The following is an 18,487-nucleotide window of genomic DNA, read 5'->3' as shown; positions in this document are numbered from 1 at the left end:
GCCCTTCTTGAGGAATATCTTTGTGGTGTTCTCGATATTACCTGGGGTTGAATGTTGACCTGCTTTGCTAGTTTAGGAAAATTTTCCTGAATAATATCCTGAAGGGTATTTTCCAGCTTGGATTCATTCTCTCCGTCGCATTCAGGTACACCTATCAAACGTAAATTTGGTCTTTTCACATAGTCCCACATTTCTTGGAGACTTTGCTCATTCCTTTTTATCCTTTTTTCTCTAGTCTTTTCTTCACGTTTTATTTCATTAAGTTGGACTTTGACCTCTGATATCCATTCTTCTGCTTGAACAATTCGAGTGTTTAAACCTGTGCATACTTCTCGGAGTTCCTGTATTGTATTCTTCAGTTCCATTAATTCACTCATACTCCTCTCTAAGTTGTCTATTCTCAATAGGATTTCATCAAACCTTTTTTCAAAGTTCCTAGTTTCTTTATGTTGGGCTACAACATGTTCTTTTAACTCACCGAAGTTTGTTATTATCCATTCCTTGAAGAGTGATTCTGTCATCAGGAGGCGCTCGTTCTCCATCAAGCCTTGTTCCATTTTTGATGTGGAACTGTGATCATCTTTAGAGGGAGAGGCGTTCTGACTTTGAGTATTCTCAGCTTTTTTACGCTGGTTTCTTCCCGTCATTGTAAATTTATCCTCCTGTCATCTTTGAAATTACCAACTTTCAGATTAGGTCTCTTGAGTGGACGTCCAGGTTGTTAGTTCCCAGGGCCAGAGCAGCGGCATTAAAACTGATGGTGCTTTTCTGCCCAGGATTCTCCTGTCGGGCTTCCTTCTTGTGTCGGTAGTAGGCGACTCTGCCTTCCCGGGGCTCCAAACCTCGGTCAGAAGGGGAACCGGTCCTGTTTACTCTGCGCCGAGTGCTGCCGCGTCCAGGTGCTGGCGGAACCGCTGCGCCGACCACGAGAGTTGCGCTGGCGACTCGTGTGTTTCCACCACTGGGGGATCTTCTGCTCCGTGAGCGACCAGACTTTGTCTGAAAGTGTGGCGTCCTCTAGTTCTCCGTGCCTTCCCTGAGAGCTGCAATCCCGGGATGTTAGCGATTGGCCATCTTGGATCGTTTTCCCAAAATTTGTATCTTAAAAGAGTACACGTGTCAGGGCCGGGTGCAGTGGCTCACACCTGTAACCTCAGCATTTTGGGAGGCCGAGGTAGGCAGATTACTGAGGTTGGGAGTTCAAGATCAGCCAGAGCAGGCATGGAGAAACCCTGTCTCTACTAAAAATACAAAAAATTAGCCGGGCACTCCAGCCTGGGACTGAGACTCTGTCTCAAAAACAAACAAACAAAAAAAATCCACTCTATATGCATTCTAACATTTATTAACACCTTCCCTTTATAAAAACTTTGTTAATTACTGTACATAATATATATATTTTAAAGGATGATATAATAGGGATGGTTGCAGGGATAAGGGAAACTGAATCTTTCCTCTAGCTCCTCTACTATCCATTTCTTAGCATCTCATAGTATTCTTCCAACTTCATCCAAATGTAGGCTGGCTCCAAATTTTCTCATGACGACTTTTAAGACTTGCAAGTTGAAAACACAATCAACAATAAAAATAAACCTCTTCATGCAAATAGCATATACGAATGTCTGAGACCAATACAAATTCAATGTCACACCCCAACAGACTATTTTTTCTTTTAAATTGGCTGGGTGTGGTAGCTCACGCCTGTAATCCCAGCACTTTGGGAGGCTGAGGCAGGTGGATCACAAGGTCAGGAGTTTGAGACCAGCCTGGCCAACATAGTGAAACACCAACTCTTAAAAAAAAAAAAAAAAAAAAAAAAAAGCTGGGCACGGTGGCACATGCCTATAGTTCCAGCTACTTGGGAGGCTGAGGTTGCAGTGAGCCAAGATTGTGCCACTGCACTCCAGCTTGGGCAATAGAATGAGACTGTTCCACCCCTCCCCTCCCCCTCCCAAAAAGAAATTGATGGCCGGGCATGGTAGATCACCTGAGATCAGGAGTTCGAGACCAGCCTGGCCAAGAGATGAAATCCCATCTCTACTCAAAAATACAATAATTAACCGGACATGGTGGCACCACCTGTAATCCCACCTATTTGGGAGGCCGAACCCAGCAGCCTAGGATGATTGCTTGAATCCAGGAGGAGAATTCAGTGAGCCAAGACTGTGTCACTGCACTTGAGCCTGGGTCACAAAGCAAGACTCTATCTCCCAACAAAAACAACAACAAAAAAAACTGGGCGCAGTGGCTTATGCCTGTAATCCTAGCACTTTGGGAGACCAAGGTGGGTGGATCACAAGGTCAAGAGTTTGAGGCTAGCCTGGCCAGCAATGTGAAACCCGAGCTCTACTAAAAATGCAAAAATAAGCCAGGCATGGCGGTATACACCTGTAATCCCAGCTACCCAGGAGGCTGAAGGAGAGTCACTTGAACCCAGAAAGTAGAGGTTGCAGTGAGCTGAGATGGTGCCACTGCACTCCATCCTGGGTGCAGAGCAAGACTCCATCTCAAAAAAAAAAAAAAAGAGGGAGAGAGGGACTCTCACTATATTGCCCAGGCTGATCTCAAACTCCTACCTCAGATTCCAAAATATTGGGATTACAGGTGTTAGCCACAGCGCCTGATCTCATCAAATTCCAAGGCTATAAGGTTTAAAATGTACACTGTGATATCTACAGCCTTTAGGTTGTGATTCTATCCTGTCAAAACTGCCTTATAGGCCGGGCATAGTGGCTCGCGCCTGTAATCCAAGCACTTTGGAGGCCAAGGTGGGCAGATCACCTGAGGTCGGGAGTTCAAGACCAGCCTGACCAACAAAGTGAAACCCCATCTTTATTTAAAAAAAAAAAAAAAGAAAGAAAGAAAACCGCCTTATAACAGGCAGTGAGAAATGAACTCCTAGGAAAGGATTCTGCTCTCTTAATAAGCTGATGTTCATTCCATTTTCTGCTGAAAACAAATAGGAAAAGGTACTTTAATTGTTTCTGTGACAAGATTTCTGACAGTTTACTATTTTCATCCATTGTCCTCAAAATGTCTATTATAAACCTTCTATAGTCATATACTTTACTAGAATCTAGGGATCTGACAGTGCAGAACAATCTCTGCCCTCATGGAGCTTAGACTGGGGGTTGGTGGGTGTCTGACTTTAAATTCTCAACTACGATGGCATTTTGTCCATTTAATGTACATTAATTTTATGTTATTTTTGAGATGGAGTCTCACTCTGTCACCTAGGTTGGAGTACAGTGGCGTAATCTCAGTTTACTGCAACCTCTGCTTCCCAGGTTGAAGCAATTCTCCTGCCTCAGTCTTCAGAGTAGCTGGGACTACAGGTGTGTACCACCACACCCAGCTAATTTTTGTAATTTTAGTACAGATGGGGTTTCACCATGTTGGCCAAGCTGATCTTGAACTCCTGACCTCAGGTGATCTGCCTGCCCCAGCCTCCCAAAGTGCTGGGATTACAGGCATGAACCACTGTGCCAGCCTTATTGCACATTACTTTAAATAATACAAAGAAGCTAGGAAGAGGAATCCAGAAATACTGCTCAATATAAATTTTTATCATCTGTAGCAGAGATGATGGTAGCTACGTCACAGGATTTTTTTCAAGGATCAAGTAACAATTACAAAATAAGCACAAATCTGGCAATCAGTATGTGCTCAATATATTAGCTATTAATAATAAAAACCTGCTACCTGTTTGGGTAAAAGCTGACCCTGTCCATTTAATACAATTTAGTAGGGACTGGACAGAAATATCCCAAGCAGATTAAAGATCTTATGGGCCAGGCATGGTGGCTCATGTCTCATCTCTACTAAAAATACAAAATTTAACTGGATGTGGTGGTGTGCACCTATAGTCCCAGTTACTCAGGAAACTGAGGCAGGATAATTGCTTCAATCTGGGAGGTGGAGGTTGCAGTGAGCCGAGATCTTGCCACTGCCCTCCAAATAGGCTACTTGAGAGCAGGGGGACTGCAGCATTTACATCTGCAGTAGGAACTGTTCACATCCCAGTCTATGTCAACAACGCTGCCCCCCAGAGTTGAAATATAGCCAATTCAATCTTGCTTGAAATTCTACCAAATTTCTACTCATACTTAAAGCTCTGATGAACAGGCTACATTTTAAAAAATTCTCCAAGTTAATATTACCACAGTTGTTCTCCATGGCTGTATATAACTCTAATTACTGAAGGGTTGGTGAAGCAGCCCAAGAACTATATTTATAAAACAAAAAAACTGGCCTTATGGGTCTTCCTTCAGCCTACCCATCTGCCAAGGTTAGGGTGGCCTGTTAAAGTTCCAGCATGTTTAGCTGAATTCCTCATTTTCACACAAAAACTGTACCTTTAACCTGTGGCTATTTAACAACATTATTTGCATCTGTTATATTCTTGTCCGGCTTTACGCCATATTCCTCCTCACAGTCCTTCATTTTCAAATTACACCACCAAATAGTGGGCTGATTTGATAGAGAATTTAGACAGTTGAAAATGTAATGATTTGAGTTTTATATCTGCTCTTCCTGTTTTCCCTAACACTTTAAAAAAACCTGTTTATAGTAAATAAACCCTACCACTTTATGTCTGGTGTCCCATGATGAAATCTAGTTAAGACTATGAGTCATTCATTCTTCTGTATCTTTTACAAATAAAACCTCTATCAGTTTCCCTATAACTTTGAATACTGACAGCTTTTTTGAATGAAAAATCTATACCCCCAGAAGAGCTTTTTAAATTATTCTTTTCAACTGTGAACCCTGGCTGTTCTCAGGATTACAACTCTACCCTTGGGTTAAAATGATCAGAGAGCCGTGTACTTGACCACATTACCTTGGTCCCTTGTAATGAACTGTGCTTCAGCATTATGTTGCTGGTTTCCACAGGGAGATCAACTTAACCACTTCTCACCTCTCCTCACACATGGGGGAGAACCAGCCCTATGGTGAAAAAAGCTAACTCAATGTTGTCTCAGTGGTAGTGACGAATCAGTCAGATCACTTAAATTCAGTTCCAATAAGAATGCATCATTGACAACATTGAATAAAATTAACTCAGGCAGCTGAAGCAAACAACCTTCTAATAAAAAAACAAATGGCCAAGACTTTAAAAAGCAAGCTTCTAGTTTTTTACTTTACCTGCTAATGCTTCTGCTGTATCCTGAAATTTCTCAAAATGTTTTAGCTTTACTCTAGAATTAAAAAAGAGAGAAACATGTTATGGGTGGGGGAGGGTGCAATGATTCAAAAGCCACATAACTCAAAAAGAAGTCTGTGACTGTTTCCAAAGCACACACCAATAAAACATGCCTATCATTGTGTATCACGTGCAAAGTTAGATATTCTTCATAAAATTAATAGTTTTTCTCATTTATTTATTTTTAGAGATGGGGTTTCACCATGTTGGCAAAGCTGGTCTCAAACTCCTGACCTCATATGATCCATCTCTGCCTAGGCCTCCGAAGGTACTGAGATTATTGGCAGGAGCCACCACACCCAGCCAAAATTAAAAGTTTATCTAATTGCTAAGCAAGCAATGCTCAGACTATTACAGAGAAAGCTGTAGGCTTTGAATGAAACTTGGGCCAACAGTAAAGATGCTGAGGCTTTAACATAAACCCGTTACATGAAGCTGTACAGAGATGACTTTATTATACAGCATAGAATTGACCCAGGGAAAAAAATGTGACCTTTTTAAGTTAAGAATCTCATGATATTCATTTGTCTATTCTGTACAAATGCCATTTAAAAATAGCTTATTGTCAGCCAGGTACGGTGGCTCATGCCTGTAATCCCACCACTTTGGGAGGCCAAGGTGGGTGGATCATGAGGTCAGGAGATCGAGACCATCCTAGCCAACATGGTGAAACCCCGTCTCTACTAAAATACAAAAATTAGCTGGGCACGGCAGCACTTGCCTATAATTCCAGCTACTCAGGAGGCTGAGGCAGGAGAATCGCTTGAACCAGGGAGGAGGACGCTGCAGTGAGCCAAGATCGAACCACTGCACTCCAGCCTGGTGACAGAGCTAGACTGCGTCTTTAAAAAAAAAAAAAGCTTATTGTCAGATCTCTTTCTTGTTACCCACCACCCTTTCCGTTTTTGCGACAGAGTCTCACTTCACTCTTGTCACGCAGGCTGGAATGTAGTGGTGCAATCACAGCTCACTGCAGCCCTGACTTCCCGGCTCAAAGGATCTTCTAGCCTCAGTCTCCCAAGTAGCTGGGACCATTGGTATGAGCCACCATGCACGGCTTAGTTTTGTCTTTGGTAGAGATGGGTTTTCACTATAATGCCCAGGCTGGTCTTAAACTCCTGGGCTGAAGTGATCCACCTGACTTGGCCTCCCAAAATGATGGAACTACAGGCATGAGCCACCACACCCCACCTCAGAGTAGTATTTTATACAAAAAGAAACATATAGTTGACTCATTGTCTCAGTGGTAGTGACGAATAGAGTTAGATCACTTAGATTCAGTTCCAACAATAACACATCATTGACAACAATGAATCAGATTAACCCCACAAAGCAAATAATCCTTTAAGAAGGAAAACCAGTCTTCTATTTTCCTAAAACTGTCTTCTTATTTTTAAGATAGAGTCTCACTCTGTAACCCAGACTGGAGTACAGTGGTGCCATCTCAGCTCACTGCAACCTCCACCTCCCAGGCTCAACCAATTCGCCTGCCTCAGCCTCCAGAGTAGCTGGGATTATAGGAGAGCACCACAACGCCTGGCTAATTATTGTATTTTTTTTTTTTAGTAGAGATGAGGTTTTACCATGTTGGCCAGGCTGGTCTTGCACTCCTAACCTCTAATGGCCCACCCACTTCGGCCTCCCAAAGTGCTGGGATTGCAGGTGTGAGCCACCACACTGGCAACAGTGTCATCTTAAGCAAGGTTTTCTTATCTGGTAAGGAAAGATCCCTTAAATACACAGAAAAATACAAATATTTAAGATCTACACTAGGTTGGGTGCAGCGGCTCATGGCTATAATCCCAGCACTGTAAGGCTGAGGCAGGCAGATAATGAAGTCAGGAGATAACGACCATCATGGCCAACATGGTGAAACCCCATTTCTACTAAAAATACAAAAACTAGCTGGGCATGGTGGTACACACCTGTAGTTCCAGCTACTGGGGAGGTTGAAGCAGGAGAAGTGCTTGAACTCAGGAGGTAGAGGCTGCAGTGAGCTGAGATCGGGCCACTGCACTCCTCCCGCCTGGGTGACAGTGAGACTCCATCACATACATACAACAAGTCCTAAATGTTAACTGCTAAATTAATAATTTCAAGATTACTTACATTTTGTTGGCTTTCTCTGGAGTTTCAAATTCTTTCCATAAACTATCAACCTCTTGAAGTTTCTTCTCATTTAGAACCTGCAATAAAATGTTTAAATGGTTTTATTTAAATGGTACAGGCTAGGCATACAAAGCTACATCCTTCAAGTACAACCATACATGTAAAATGAGGGTGGTAGAAGCTGTTTCTTTCACTAAAATAATAAACTAGTTTTCTTACCCTGTATATATTTTTGGTCACATTCGTAGCTCAAATTGCCCATTTAACAGCTGAATGGAATTCGGATCTAGTCCTGTCAGACAGTCTATTCGAGTGCCTGGCTCATATTAAATAGCTTTTAACAACCTAGAATTGCATTGTAAGAATATACCATTATTTCTGCCCTTACTGATATTGAGCCAAGACCTCGCCACTGCACTCCAGGTTAGGCGACAAAATGAGACTCCATCTCAAAAAATAAAACAAACATACACACACACACACACACACACACACACAGAATAGTTCTAATTGTGTATATCATGAAGCTTTATAGTTGAAAGACATCTCACCAAGTCTCATGATCATACTGAAAACACTGATTACATTTTTTCAAATTGTCCAGAGAATCTGCTAACCATAACAAAGTTTGCCGTTTTTAAGAGGATATGTATCAAATAGGGGATATGACTTATGAGTAAAAGTCACGTCTTTTCTAACTGAAAAGCAAATATATCTGAAGATAACATTTGGGTAACAAAATTGGCACATTAAAAAAATACAACCACCATTATTAAAGTAACAAAGGAAATATAATAAAATCAGGGCAATTCATGAGCACACAAAGGTCTTCAAAGACTATGTTATGACAAAACCATTACTATGACAAATAAAACCACCATATTCCCAACTGTGTAAAAACATCTTAAAGAAAACTGCTAACAAAGACAATCAAAATAAAAAGTTAGAGATATTGCTACATTTTCTGTTTTACATTTGTCTCAATCTTTTAATAGTTTATTTTCAGCCAAGGTAATAAGAAATATTTGTATACACAAATCCATTTTAAGTTCTACCATTTTAAATTAAGATAGAATAATTTCCATTTCTAAGTAGAAATAGTATACAACTACTATTACCATTGCAATCTTTAGCATTGTTGTTACAATATTACTAGCTTTTAAAATAAGTCTTCATGGCTGGGCAAAGTGGCTCTTCTCACCTGTAATCCCAGCACTTGGGGAGGCAGAGGAGGGTGGATCACCTGAGGTCAGGAGATTGACACCAGACTTATCAACATGGCAAAACCCTGTCTCTACTAAAACTACAAAAAAATTAGCAGGGTGTGGTGTGATACATGCCTGTAATCCCAGCTACTCAGGAGGCTGAGGCAGGAGAATTGCTTGAAACTAGGAGGAGGTTGCAGTGAGCCGAGATGGCGCCACTGCACTCCAGCCTAAGCAACAAGAGCAAAACTCCTGTCTCAAAATACATTAATTAAATTAAATCTTTATGTTTTATAGATACAAACAGAAATTAAATGTCTAGGTCTTGCTTCCAAACAGTACTGGGGGCCACGCATGGTGGCTCACGCCTGTAATCCCAGCACTTTAGGAGGCCAAAGGGGGTGAATCATGAGGTCAGGAGTCCGAGACTAGCCTGGCCAATATTGTGAAACTCTGCTTCTACTCAAAATAGAAAAAAAAACTTGCCGGGTATGGTGGTGGACACCTGTAGTCCCAGCTACTTGGGAGGCTGAGGCAGGAGAATCACTTAAACTTGGGAGGTGTAGGTTACAGTGAGCTGAGATCAAGATCATGCCACTGCACTCCAGCCTGGGGGACACAGTAAGACTCTTTCTCAAAAAAAAAAAAAAAAAAAAAAAAAAAAAGCTGGGCGTGGTAGCACACGCCTGTAATCCTAGCTACTTGGTAGACTGAGGCAGGAGAATCACTTGAACCCTGGACTCAAAGGTTGCAGTCAGTGGAGATCACGCCATCCAGCCTGGGCAACAAGAGCAAAACTCCATCTCAAAAACAAGACAAGGGGATGATATAACACAACATGGGCCAGTTGAAGCTAAGTGATAGGGTATAAACACATTCCATTCCATAGTATGCCAGATATGCCCAGAGCAGCTTTCTTTATCCCAGATAAAAATAAATGTATGTATAGTATCTTCCCTAATTTTCATTTTTTTTGAGACGGAGTTTTGCTCTTGTTACCCAGGCTGGAGTGCAATGGTGAGATCTCGGCTCACCGCAACCTCCGCCTCCTGGGTTCAGGCAATTCTCCTGCCTCAGCCTCCCTAGTAGCTGGGATGACAGGCGCGCGCCACCATTCCCAGCTAATTTTTGTATTTTTAGTAGAGACGGGGTTTCACCTTGTTGACCAGGATGGTCTCGATCTCTTGATCCACCCGCTTCAGCCTCCCAAAGTGCTGGGATTATAGGCATGAGCCACCGCGCCCAGCCTTAATTTTCATTTTTAATTGATTGCATGAGACTTTCTGTGTGACTTTTTTTTTGGGGGGGGCGGGGAGATGAGGTCTCACTGTATTGTCCAGGCTAAAGTGCAGAGGCTCAATCACGGCTCACTGCAGCCATGACCTACCTGGGCTCAGGCGATCCTCCCACCTCAGCCTTCTGTAGTAGCTGGGACTACAAGCAGGAACCACTGCACCCAGCTAGGTTTTTTCCCTGCCACGTTGCCCAGGCTGGTTTGCAACTCCTGGGCTCAAACAACCCTGCCTCACCCTCCCAAAGCGTTATGGGGACAGGCATGAGCACCCAACCTTTACATTTTGTTTAAATATTTGATGCTAACTTTTAAGTTTTACTTCCCAAAACTTTACGAAAGTTGTTTGAATACAGTATAAAAATGATTAGCTTAAAATGTGAATTGCTCAAGAAGAAACAAATCCATCCATACATGCAATGAGAGCAAAAAAGCTCTTGGATTAGCTTCAGAAGCATTATGTTAAGGGCAAAAAAATCAGCTGGGTGCAGTGGCTCACACCTGTAATCCCAGCACTTTGGGATGTTGAGACACAGGTGGATCACCTGAGGTCAGTTCACCCAGCCTGGCCAACATGGCAAAACCCGATCTCTACTAAAAATACAAAAATTAGACGGGCATGGTGGCACAAGCCTGTTATCCCAGCTACTCGGGAGGCCGAGGCAGGAGAATCACTTGAACCTGGGATGTGGAGGTTGCAGTGAGCTGAAGCAATGTCCCTGCACTCCAGCCTGGGTGATATATCGAGACACCGTCTCAAAAATAAATAAGAAGAAGAAGAAGAAGAAAAAAAAAAAAGACCATTCCACTTACACGAAACTTCTAGAAAAAATTATGCAGCAAGAAGGCCAGGTGCGGTAGCTCATGCCTGTAATTCCAGCACTTTGGGAGGCCGAGGCGGGTGGATCACCTGATGTCGGGAGTTCAAGACCAGCCTGACCAACACTGAGAAACCCTGTCTCTACTAAAAATACAAAATTAGCCAGGTGTGGTGGCACATGCCTGTAATCACAGCTACTCAGGAGGCTGAGGCAGGAGAATCCCTTGAACCCAGGAGGTGGAGGTTGTGGTGAGCCGAGATTGTGCCATTGCATTCCAGCCTGGGCAAAAAGAGAGAAACTCCATCTCAAGGGCAAGAAGAGCGAAACTCCATCTCAAAAAAAAAAAAAAAGCAGAAAGCAAGCTGATCAGTGGTTGTTTAGAGCAGGAATAACTTGAGAACTTTTTGCAACAAAGTGTTATATAATAAAATATTTTGCTCAGTACTCAGGTTTTATATAAACATCAAAAATCTTTCTCCAAACCTTGAGAAAATTAAGTGACACAAAATGCTATACTACACAGTTACACTGTACAATATAACCTTAAAATTCAAATAAATTAAAATTCACTTCCTCAGTCATCTAAACTATATACCATGTTAAATGGTTATATATGTACTAGTGGCTACCACATGGAAGAGCACAGCTGAAGATAGTCTGGTATGAGCAAGACTAAAATCTTATGCTGTGTGCCATGTGACACAAGGACACAGGTTGAATTTTATAATATTCCTAGAATTAATCACAACAGTTACTCTACACAATGTCTTTACATTCATATGTATACATAACCCTGCTAACAACAAATTTTTGGAAGTGTTTCTTTTTGAATCGCTCTAAACATGAAGTGGGCAAAACAGTGTACGTCATGCCTGTAAACCCAGCTACTCAGGAGGCTGAGGCAGGAGAATTGCCTGAACCCAGGAGGCGGAGGTTGTGGTGAGCCGAGATTGCGCCATTGCACTCCAGCCCGGTAACAAGAGCGAAACTCTGTCTCAAAAAAAAAAAAAAAAAAAAAATTTCTTTTTTAATTAGCCCAGCATGGTGGCTGGAGCCTGTAGTCCCAGCTGCTTGGGAGGCTGAGGTGGGAGGATCACTTGATCCAGGAGGCCAAGGCTGCAGTGAGCCATGATCCTGCCACTGCACTCCAGCCTGGGTGACAGAGCAAGATCCTGTCTCAAAACAAAATTTAAATAAATAAAAATATGAATGTGTATGTGTACACTGGGTTACATATAAAACGTTTTCCTCACTGTAAATGGAGGTTTAAAAAAAACCTTAAAAAAAAATTTCTTGGCTGGGCGTGGTGGCTCACACCTATAATCCCAGCACTTTGGGAGGCCAAGGCGGGTGGATCACGAGGGTCAAGAGATCGAGACCATCCTGGTCAACAAGGTGAAACTCCGTCTCTACTAAAAATACAAAAATTAGCTGGGCATGGTGGTGGGCACTATAGAGTCCCAGCTACTCGGGAGGCTGAGGCAGGAGAATTGCTTGAACCCAGAAGGCGGAGGTTGTGGTGAGCCGAAATCATGCCACTGCACTCCACTCTGGGTAACAACAGCCAAACTCTATCTCAAAAAAAAAAAAAAAAAAAATTTCTTAAAGCATTCTCATCAAGGCATGAATTGTATGCAACCAATACAATTTTATACCCTAGCATTTTGAAAGATTATGGGAAAGGAAACTAAAAACCTTGAACTGTATGCATGTCTACTTTTTTTTTTTAAATTTTATTGCATTTTAGGTTTTGGGGTACATGAGCAGAACATGCAAGACAGTTGCGTAGGTACACATATGGCAGTGTGTTTTGCTTCCTTTCTCCCCTTCACCCACATTTGGCATTTCTCCCCAGGCTATCCCTCCCCACCTCCCCCTCCCACTGGCCCTCCCCTTTTCCCCCCAATAGACCCCAGTGTTTAGTACTCCCCTCCCTGTGTCCATGTGTTCTCATTTTTCATCACCCGCCTATGAGTGAGAATATGCGGTGTTTCACTGCATGTCTACTTTTTTAGGAGATAAAATTCACCATTACATATCACATATTAATTTTACATAAATCGTAATATTTGCCCTTTAAAGTGTACAGTTCAAGTTTTAGTGTTTTTCCCACAAAAATGTGCAGCCATCACTAGTTCCAGAACGTTTGTTACACTCAGAAATTATCTTATCAATGTTAATTACAATAATTGCAAACTTATCAATCTCAACATATTCAAGCCTAACTAGTTATTTCTTTAATACTAGGTCACATAAACCATAATTTAATCAGTTTGAGCAGTAACTTCCAGATAAATAACACTGCAAACTCCAACTGAATACTCGACTATTTTTTTCTTTTTGAGATGGAGTCTGGCTCTGTTGCCCAGGCTGGAGTGCAGTGGCACAATCTCAGCTCACTGCAACCTCTGCCCACCTCCTGGGTTCAAGTAATTCTCCTGACTCAGCCTCCTGAGTAGCTGGGACTACAGGCACCCAACACCACTCCCTGCTAATTTTTGTATGTTTAGTAGAGATGGGTTTCACCATATTGGCCAGGCTGGTCTCAAATTCCTTACTTTGTGATCCAAACATCTCAACCCCCCAGAGTGCTGAGATTACAAGTGTGAGCCACCGTATCTGGCCTCAAAGACATTTTTCATTAATAGAAATCAGTAATTTATCGAGACATGGTTAGATATTTTAGGACCCAAGACCATTGCTAAGTCAATTCCTTCCTCCAATGGGAGACAACCAGCAGACTGCAGAGTTGCTCCTCTTAACATCCAGTTCAGGACAGTATTATCAATAAACTGTGATATTCAGAGATAGACTGACAGACCACATTGCCTAAGAGAATTTGGAGCTATCTACCTGAGAATTCAGATAAGATTCTAAAAAGTTGGAGAAAAGTAAAACAGATATATTTCATAGCTCTAAAGAGGACTAAGGAGCTTACTTACAAGCAAAACTGCCTTTTCGGTTTTAATGATTTTATTTTATCGGTTTTCTTAAAAATAACAAGTATTTGACCTATCAAATGCAAACTGTGTATTTTCAAATGTCAGAAGTGAAACATGGAGAACTCTGTACCCATCCAGACTTTCTGCATCCACACCACAAACGGTTTGTTTCACAGCTAAAATTGTACTCCATTTATTATCTAGCGTTTTTTGCTTTCTACCAACACACATATATGTAGAATATACATAAAAATGTTATTTTTCTTTGCTATATTCGCAGAGCTCTGAAGAGTGTATGGCACAAGAAAAGGCACTCACTCTAACTCATTCTTCCTAACATCTCAGTAGCAGCCTGCGGTACCAAGGTCTTATCGTTTGACCATTTCTATGCTGACGAACCTGTCAGTTTCCCCATGAAAACAATCAAATCTCAAATTGGTATCATCACCAGCCGAGATTACCCCCCACGCAAACTTCAAACTTGAAATACCGTCCGATCTACACCATTGAATTATCACTTCTAATAGACAAAGCAAGCTTCGCAAAGCCCAAACCGGAAATCTTTAGGGCTTCCCCCGCAAGAAACTATCTTATTTAAATCAAAACCCCACCTTTAATCTATCAGCCAATCATGTCTCTTCTACCTTCAAAATTTCTATCGGTATGTTTCTCTCCGTACCAGGCAATTTCGTCTTGTCTAAATTAACGCAAAAGTATTCTTGCTGCCTTTCTTCGCTCCTCGAGTCTAGTCTCCACACAGTAATCGTATTAAGACAAATTAGCAGGTCATTCCTCTGCTTAACACCCTTAGATTGGCCGGGCACGGTGACTCACGCCCGTAATTCCAGGTTGGGAAGCGAATCAGGTGGATCACTTGAGGTCAGGAGTTCAAGACCAGCCTAGCCAACATGGTGAGAACCCCCCCCCCCATTTCTACCAAAAAAAAAAAGTCGGGCGTGGTGGCGGATGGCTGTAATCCCATCTACTCTGGAGGTTGAGGCAGGAGAATCGCTTGAACCCGGGAGGCGGAGGTTGCAGTGACCCAAGATTGCGCCACTGCGCTCCAGCCTCTTGGGCAACAAGAAGGAAACTCCGTCTCAAAAAACCCCAAAAAACTCCATTTGATGATTCCTCAAAACATCTAGAATAAAATCCAAATTCTCTATAACTTGTTAAACTCTTAATACGCCTCCTACCCACCTCTTCAACAGGAGGAAATAAAATCCTCTAAAGCAGAACGTTTCCTCAAACGGCGGGGCCACGTGCTATCTGTAACGTGGCTCTCAGGTGTAAAAGCCTCCTCCCAGAACCCGTGCGATACGAGGTACCCACGCTACCCTGAGTAGTTCTGTGCTTAAGTCTTTCCCTCTCCTCGTCTGTGCAGTACCGGCCTTCCCCCTTTAACGGCTCGCTTTCCCACCTACCTTAAAGATGGCGTAGCCAACGGACGTTTCAAACAGAACCAACATGGTGAGGCCAGATCAGGGCACCGCTCGGCCCGCCACGAGCTGTGACCTCAGTTCAAAAATGCCGACTATGCGGCTCCAAAAGGTCCGCTACGCCGCGGCGGGCAAAGCACAAACGTGCTGGCCTTCCTGCAGAAAATCAGAACACGTTGCCTAAACCCTCCAGGCTGGACTGTGAGGAGAACGCAAGAACGCGCTTCTCCTTCTCTAAGGATTCTGGGATAGCGACGTCACTTCCGACAGAAGACTGCTGCAAACCATGTCGTCACTTCCAGAATGTTCCCGCCATAGCGGGCGGGGGTGGGCCGGGAAAGGCACCTGAACGGAGCCTTTGCGTTTTTGTTTCGTTTTGTTTTTCGAGAGGGAGTGTTGCTGTCTTCCACGCTGGAGTGCAGTGCCGCGATGTCGGCCCACTGCAACCTCTAACTCCCAAGTTCAACTGATCCACCGACCTAAGCCTCCCAAGCAGCCTGTACCACCACACCCAGCTAATTTTTTTGTAGAAACGCGGTTTTACCACGTTGCCCAGGCTGGTTTCGGACTCCTAACCGCAAGGGATCCTCCCACTTCAGCCTCCCAAAGTGCTGGCATTACAGGCGTGAGCCACGGCGCCCAGCCGCCGCCAGAGATTTAAAGGGAAAAAACTTAAAAGTTACTATTTTGTTAACCCTTCATGAATGATATGTTTACTTTGACAGAAACGTGGAGCTATCTCGGTCCCTGTCTGCCTAAGGAATCTGGAATTTGAAATGCCGGCTAGTGCCCGTAGACATTACCCGCTTTCAAGCCGTGCCTTGAAACGAAGGCCTCAGAATGACACCATCATTGTCACTATATTTGCAAGTATTCCTGGCCGTTCTTTCTGGCGAAATTGATTATCAGCACAGATTTATCTCAAGCCTCTCCCATTTCATTTGTTAAAATGACCCCAGGGTATGAATTTAGACTGTCTTCTTGGTTTAGTGTAATTTGCTTATATAGGGGCTTTGTGGTCTCAGGGACTGGGATTAAATACCCCAGTTCTTTCACAAGTCTGCTTCCAACAGGAATAAAATTTCCTCACTTCCCAGGCCCTTTATGCACATTGTTCCTAATCATTAAATTGCAACCTGCTCGAGATCATGGAACATCCCAGGCTGCACGAGGTGGCTCAAGCCTGTAATCCCAGCACTTTGGGAGGCCGACGCCGGTGGATCCTGAGGTCGGGAGTTCGAGACCAGTCTGACCAACATGATGAGACCCAGTCTCTAAAAATAAAAATCAATTTTAATTAAAAAAAAAGATTCTGGAAAGTTAAATAAGTAGCAACCTGGGATCAAGAGGACAGAAAATCCTGGGTTGAGTAACAGAAAGTCACGGGACAGAGGAATCCAGGGTGAATTTTTTTTTTTTTTTTTTTTTTGAGGGAGTCTCACTCTGTTGCTCAGGCTGGAGTGCAGTGGCTCCATCTTGGCTCACTGCAGACTCTGCCTCCTTGGCTCAAGCGATTCCTGTGCCTCAGCCTCCCCGGTAGCTGGAATTACAGGTGCTGCTACCATGTCCGGGTACTTTTAGTAGAGACAGGGCTTCCCCATGTTGGCCAGGCTTGCAAACTCCTGATCTCAGGTGATCTGACTGCCTCAGCCTCCCAAAGTGCTGGGATTACAGGCATGAGCTACCATGCCTGGCCTAGGGTGAATTCAAGAGCATAATTGGCCAGGTGCAGTGGTTCACACCTGCTGTGATCCTGCCATTGCACTCCAGCCCGGGCTGCTAAGCAAGACCCTGTCTCAAAAAAAAAAAAAAAAAAGCGTGGTTGATTATAGTTATAGCTATAATCCAGTGTGGTCAGGGAGACAAGAGAGACCAAAATTACTTGATTGGGAGAGGGGCATGGGTGGGTGGATGAGAGAGAAACACCATGTCTGTTTATAGTGATGTGTGTGTGTGCCTGTGTGTGTGTTTTGAGACAGAGTTTCACTATTGTTGCCCAGACTGGAGTGCGATGGTGTGATCTCAGCTCACCACGACCTCTGCCTACCGGTTCAAGCAAATCTCCTGCCTCAGCCTCCCGAGTAGCTGGGATTATAGGCATGTGCCACCATACTCAGCTAATTTTTTGTATTTTTAGTAGCGATGGGGTTTCTCCATGTTGGTCAGGCTGGTCTCAAACTCTTGACCTCAAGTGATCCGCCTGCCTCAGCCTCCCAAAATGCTCTGATTACAGGTGTGAGCCACCACACCCAGCCTATTTGTTTTTTGTTTGTTTGTTTTTGTTTTTTGAGACAGAGTTTCACTCTTGTGGCCCAGGCTGGAGTTCAGTGGTGCTATCTCAGCTCACGGCAACCTCCACCTCCTGTGTTCAAGTGAGTCTCCTGCCTCAGCCTCCTGAGTAGCTGGGACTACAGGCATGCGCCATGACAACTGGCTAATTTTTGTATTTTTGGTAGAGACAGGGTTTCTCAATGTTGGTCAGGCTGGTCTCAAACTCCCGACCTCAGATGATCTGCCCTACTCAGCCTCCCAAAGTGCTGTGATTACAGGCATGAGCCACTGTGCCTGGCTATAGTGTTATTTAACTGCACAATCTTTTCCTGTCTAGTCTCTTTAGCAGAAGTGACATCTGCTAGAGAATTGTGTCTATTTTATGCGTATTTGTGTCTGTATAGGATGTTATGTTGTTCTACTCATGAAATAAAATCACATTAAGTAATTCTTAAAAACTTAATGAATGAATATCTGCAGGAAGTAAAATTATTTTCATCTAAAGCCTTAAATCATTTTCCAAAAATGAAATGAAACCACTTATTCAATGAGAAATCTCTTTACCATGGTATCTCCTAGAATTTCTCCTTGTACATTACCATTTACATAATCACCTCAATATGATGCTTTAATCGGGAGTTCAGAGCTGACTCTGATTTGGGGTTTGTAAGTTGGCCAAATAAAGTAATTGGAGATTTTCTCTTGCAAGGGAGAAGAAAGTCTTAGTACTTTGTTAAAGTACTGAGTCAAACGGAGATAGCACAAAGAAATATGAGAAGCAGGTTGGGTGAGGTGACTCATGCCTGTAATCCCAGCACTTTGGGAGGCTGAGGCAGGCAGATCACAAGGTCAGGAGGTTGAGACCAGCCTGGCCAATATGGTGAAACCCATCTCTACAAAACATACAAAAATTAGCCAGGTGTGGTGCCATGCATCTGTAATTCCAGTTACTCCGGAGGCTGAGGCAGGTGAATCGCTTGAACCTGGGAGGTGAAGGTTGCAGTGAGCCAAGATTGTGCCATTGTACTCCAGCCTGGGCAACAGGGAAAGACTCTGTCTCAGGAAAAAAAAAAGAAAAAAATCTTGAGGCCCGCAAGGAATTTCCTTGTGGGTTAACTGTGAGGAAAGTATATAGCTTTTTTTTTTTTTTTTTTTTTTTTTTGTTTGTTTGTTTGTAGCTATCTTATTTAGGAACAAAATGGGAGG

At 43.1% G+C, this 18,487-nt stretch overlaps 1 protein-coding gene and 2 non-coding genes across 15 annotated transcripts in view; all 3 read right to left on the bottom strand.

Moving 5' to 3' along the window:
- NOP58 (NOP58 ribonucleoprotein) overlaps positions 1-15,246 on the bottom strand; it is a 65,896-nt gene extending 50,650 nt beyond the window's left edge. For 3 of the 13 annotated variants that reach the window (XM_078328217.1, XM_002749649.7, XM_054257796.2), the window contains exons 1-3: positions 14,996-15,246; positions 7,313-7,389; positions 5,146-5,198 (exon numbers count right to left, since the gene is read on the bottom strand). In XM_078328217.1, coding sequence (XP_078184343.1) covers positions 5,146-5,198; positions 7,313-7,389; positions 14,996-15,040 — 175 coding nt within the window. In that variant the 5' untranslated portion in view covers positions 15,041-15,246. Of the gene's footprint in view, positions 1-4,840; positions 5,008-5,145; positions 5,199-7,312; positions 7,390-10,810; positions 10,909-14,995 lie in introns of all 13 variants that reach the window. The other 10 variants (XM_078328214.1, XM_078328210.1, XM_078328216.1 and 7 more) reach the window with 6 other exon arrangements.
- Positions 4,967-5,051, bottom strand: LOC118155145 (small nucleolar RNA SNORD70). The gene has a single exon (XR_004745366.1). It is a non-coding gene; the product is annotated as a small nucleolar RNA SNORD70 (small nucleolar RNA).
- On the bottom strand, positions 6,435-6,517 carry LOC118155146 (small nucleolar RNA SNORD70). The gene has a single exon (XR_004745367.1). It is a non-coding gene; the product is annotated as a small nucleolar RNA SNORD70 (small nucleolar RNA).
- Positions 15,247-18,487: the final 3,241 nt, after the last annotated feature.

This window comes from Callithrix jacchus, chromosome 6 (assembly GCF_049354715.1).
Source record: "Callithrix jacchus isolate 240 chromosome 6, calJac240_pri, whole genome shotgun sequence".
Lineage (NCBI taxonomy): Eukaryota > Metazoa > Chordata > Mammalia > Primates > Cebidae > Callithrix > Callithrix jacchus.
This window is presented reverse-complemented; position numbering and strand designations above follow the sequence as displayed.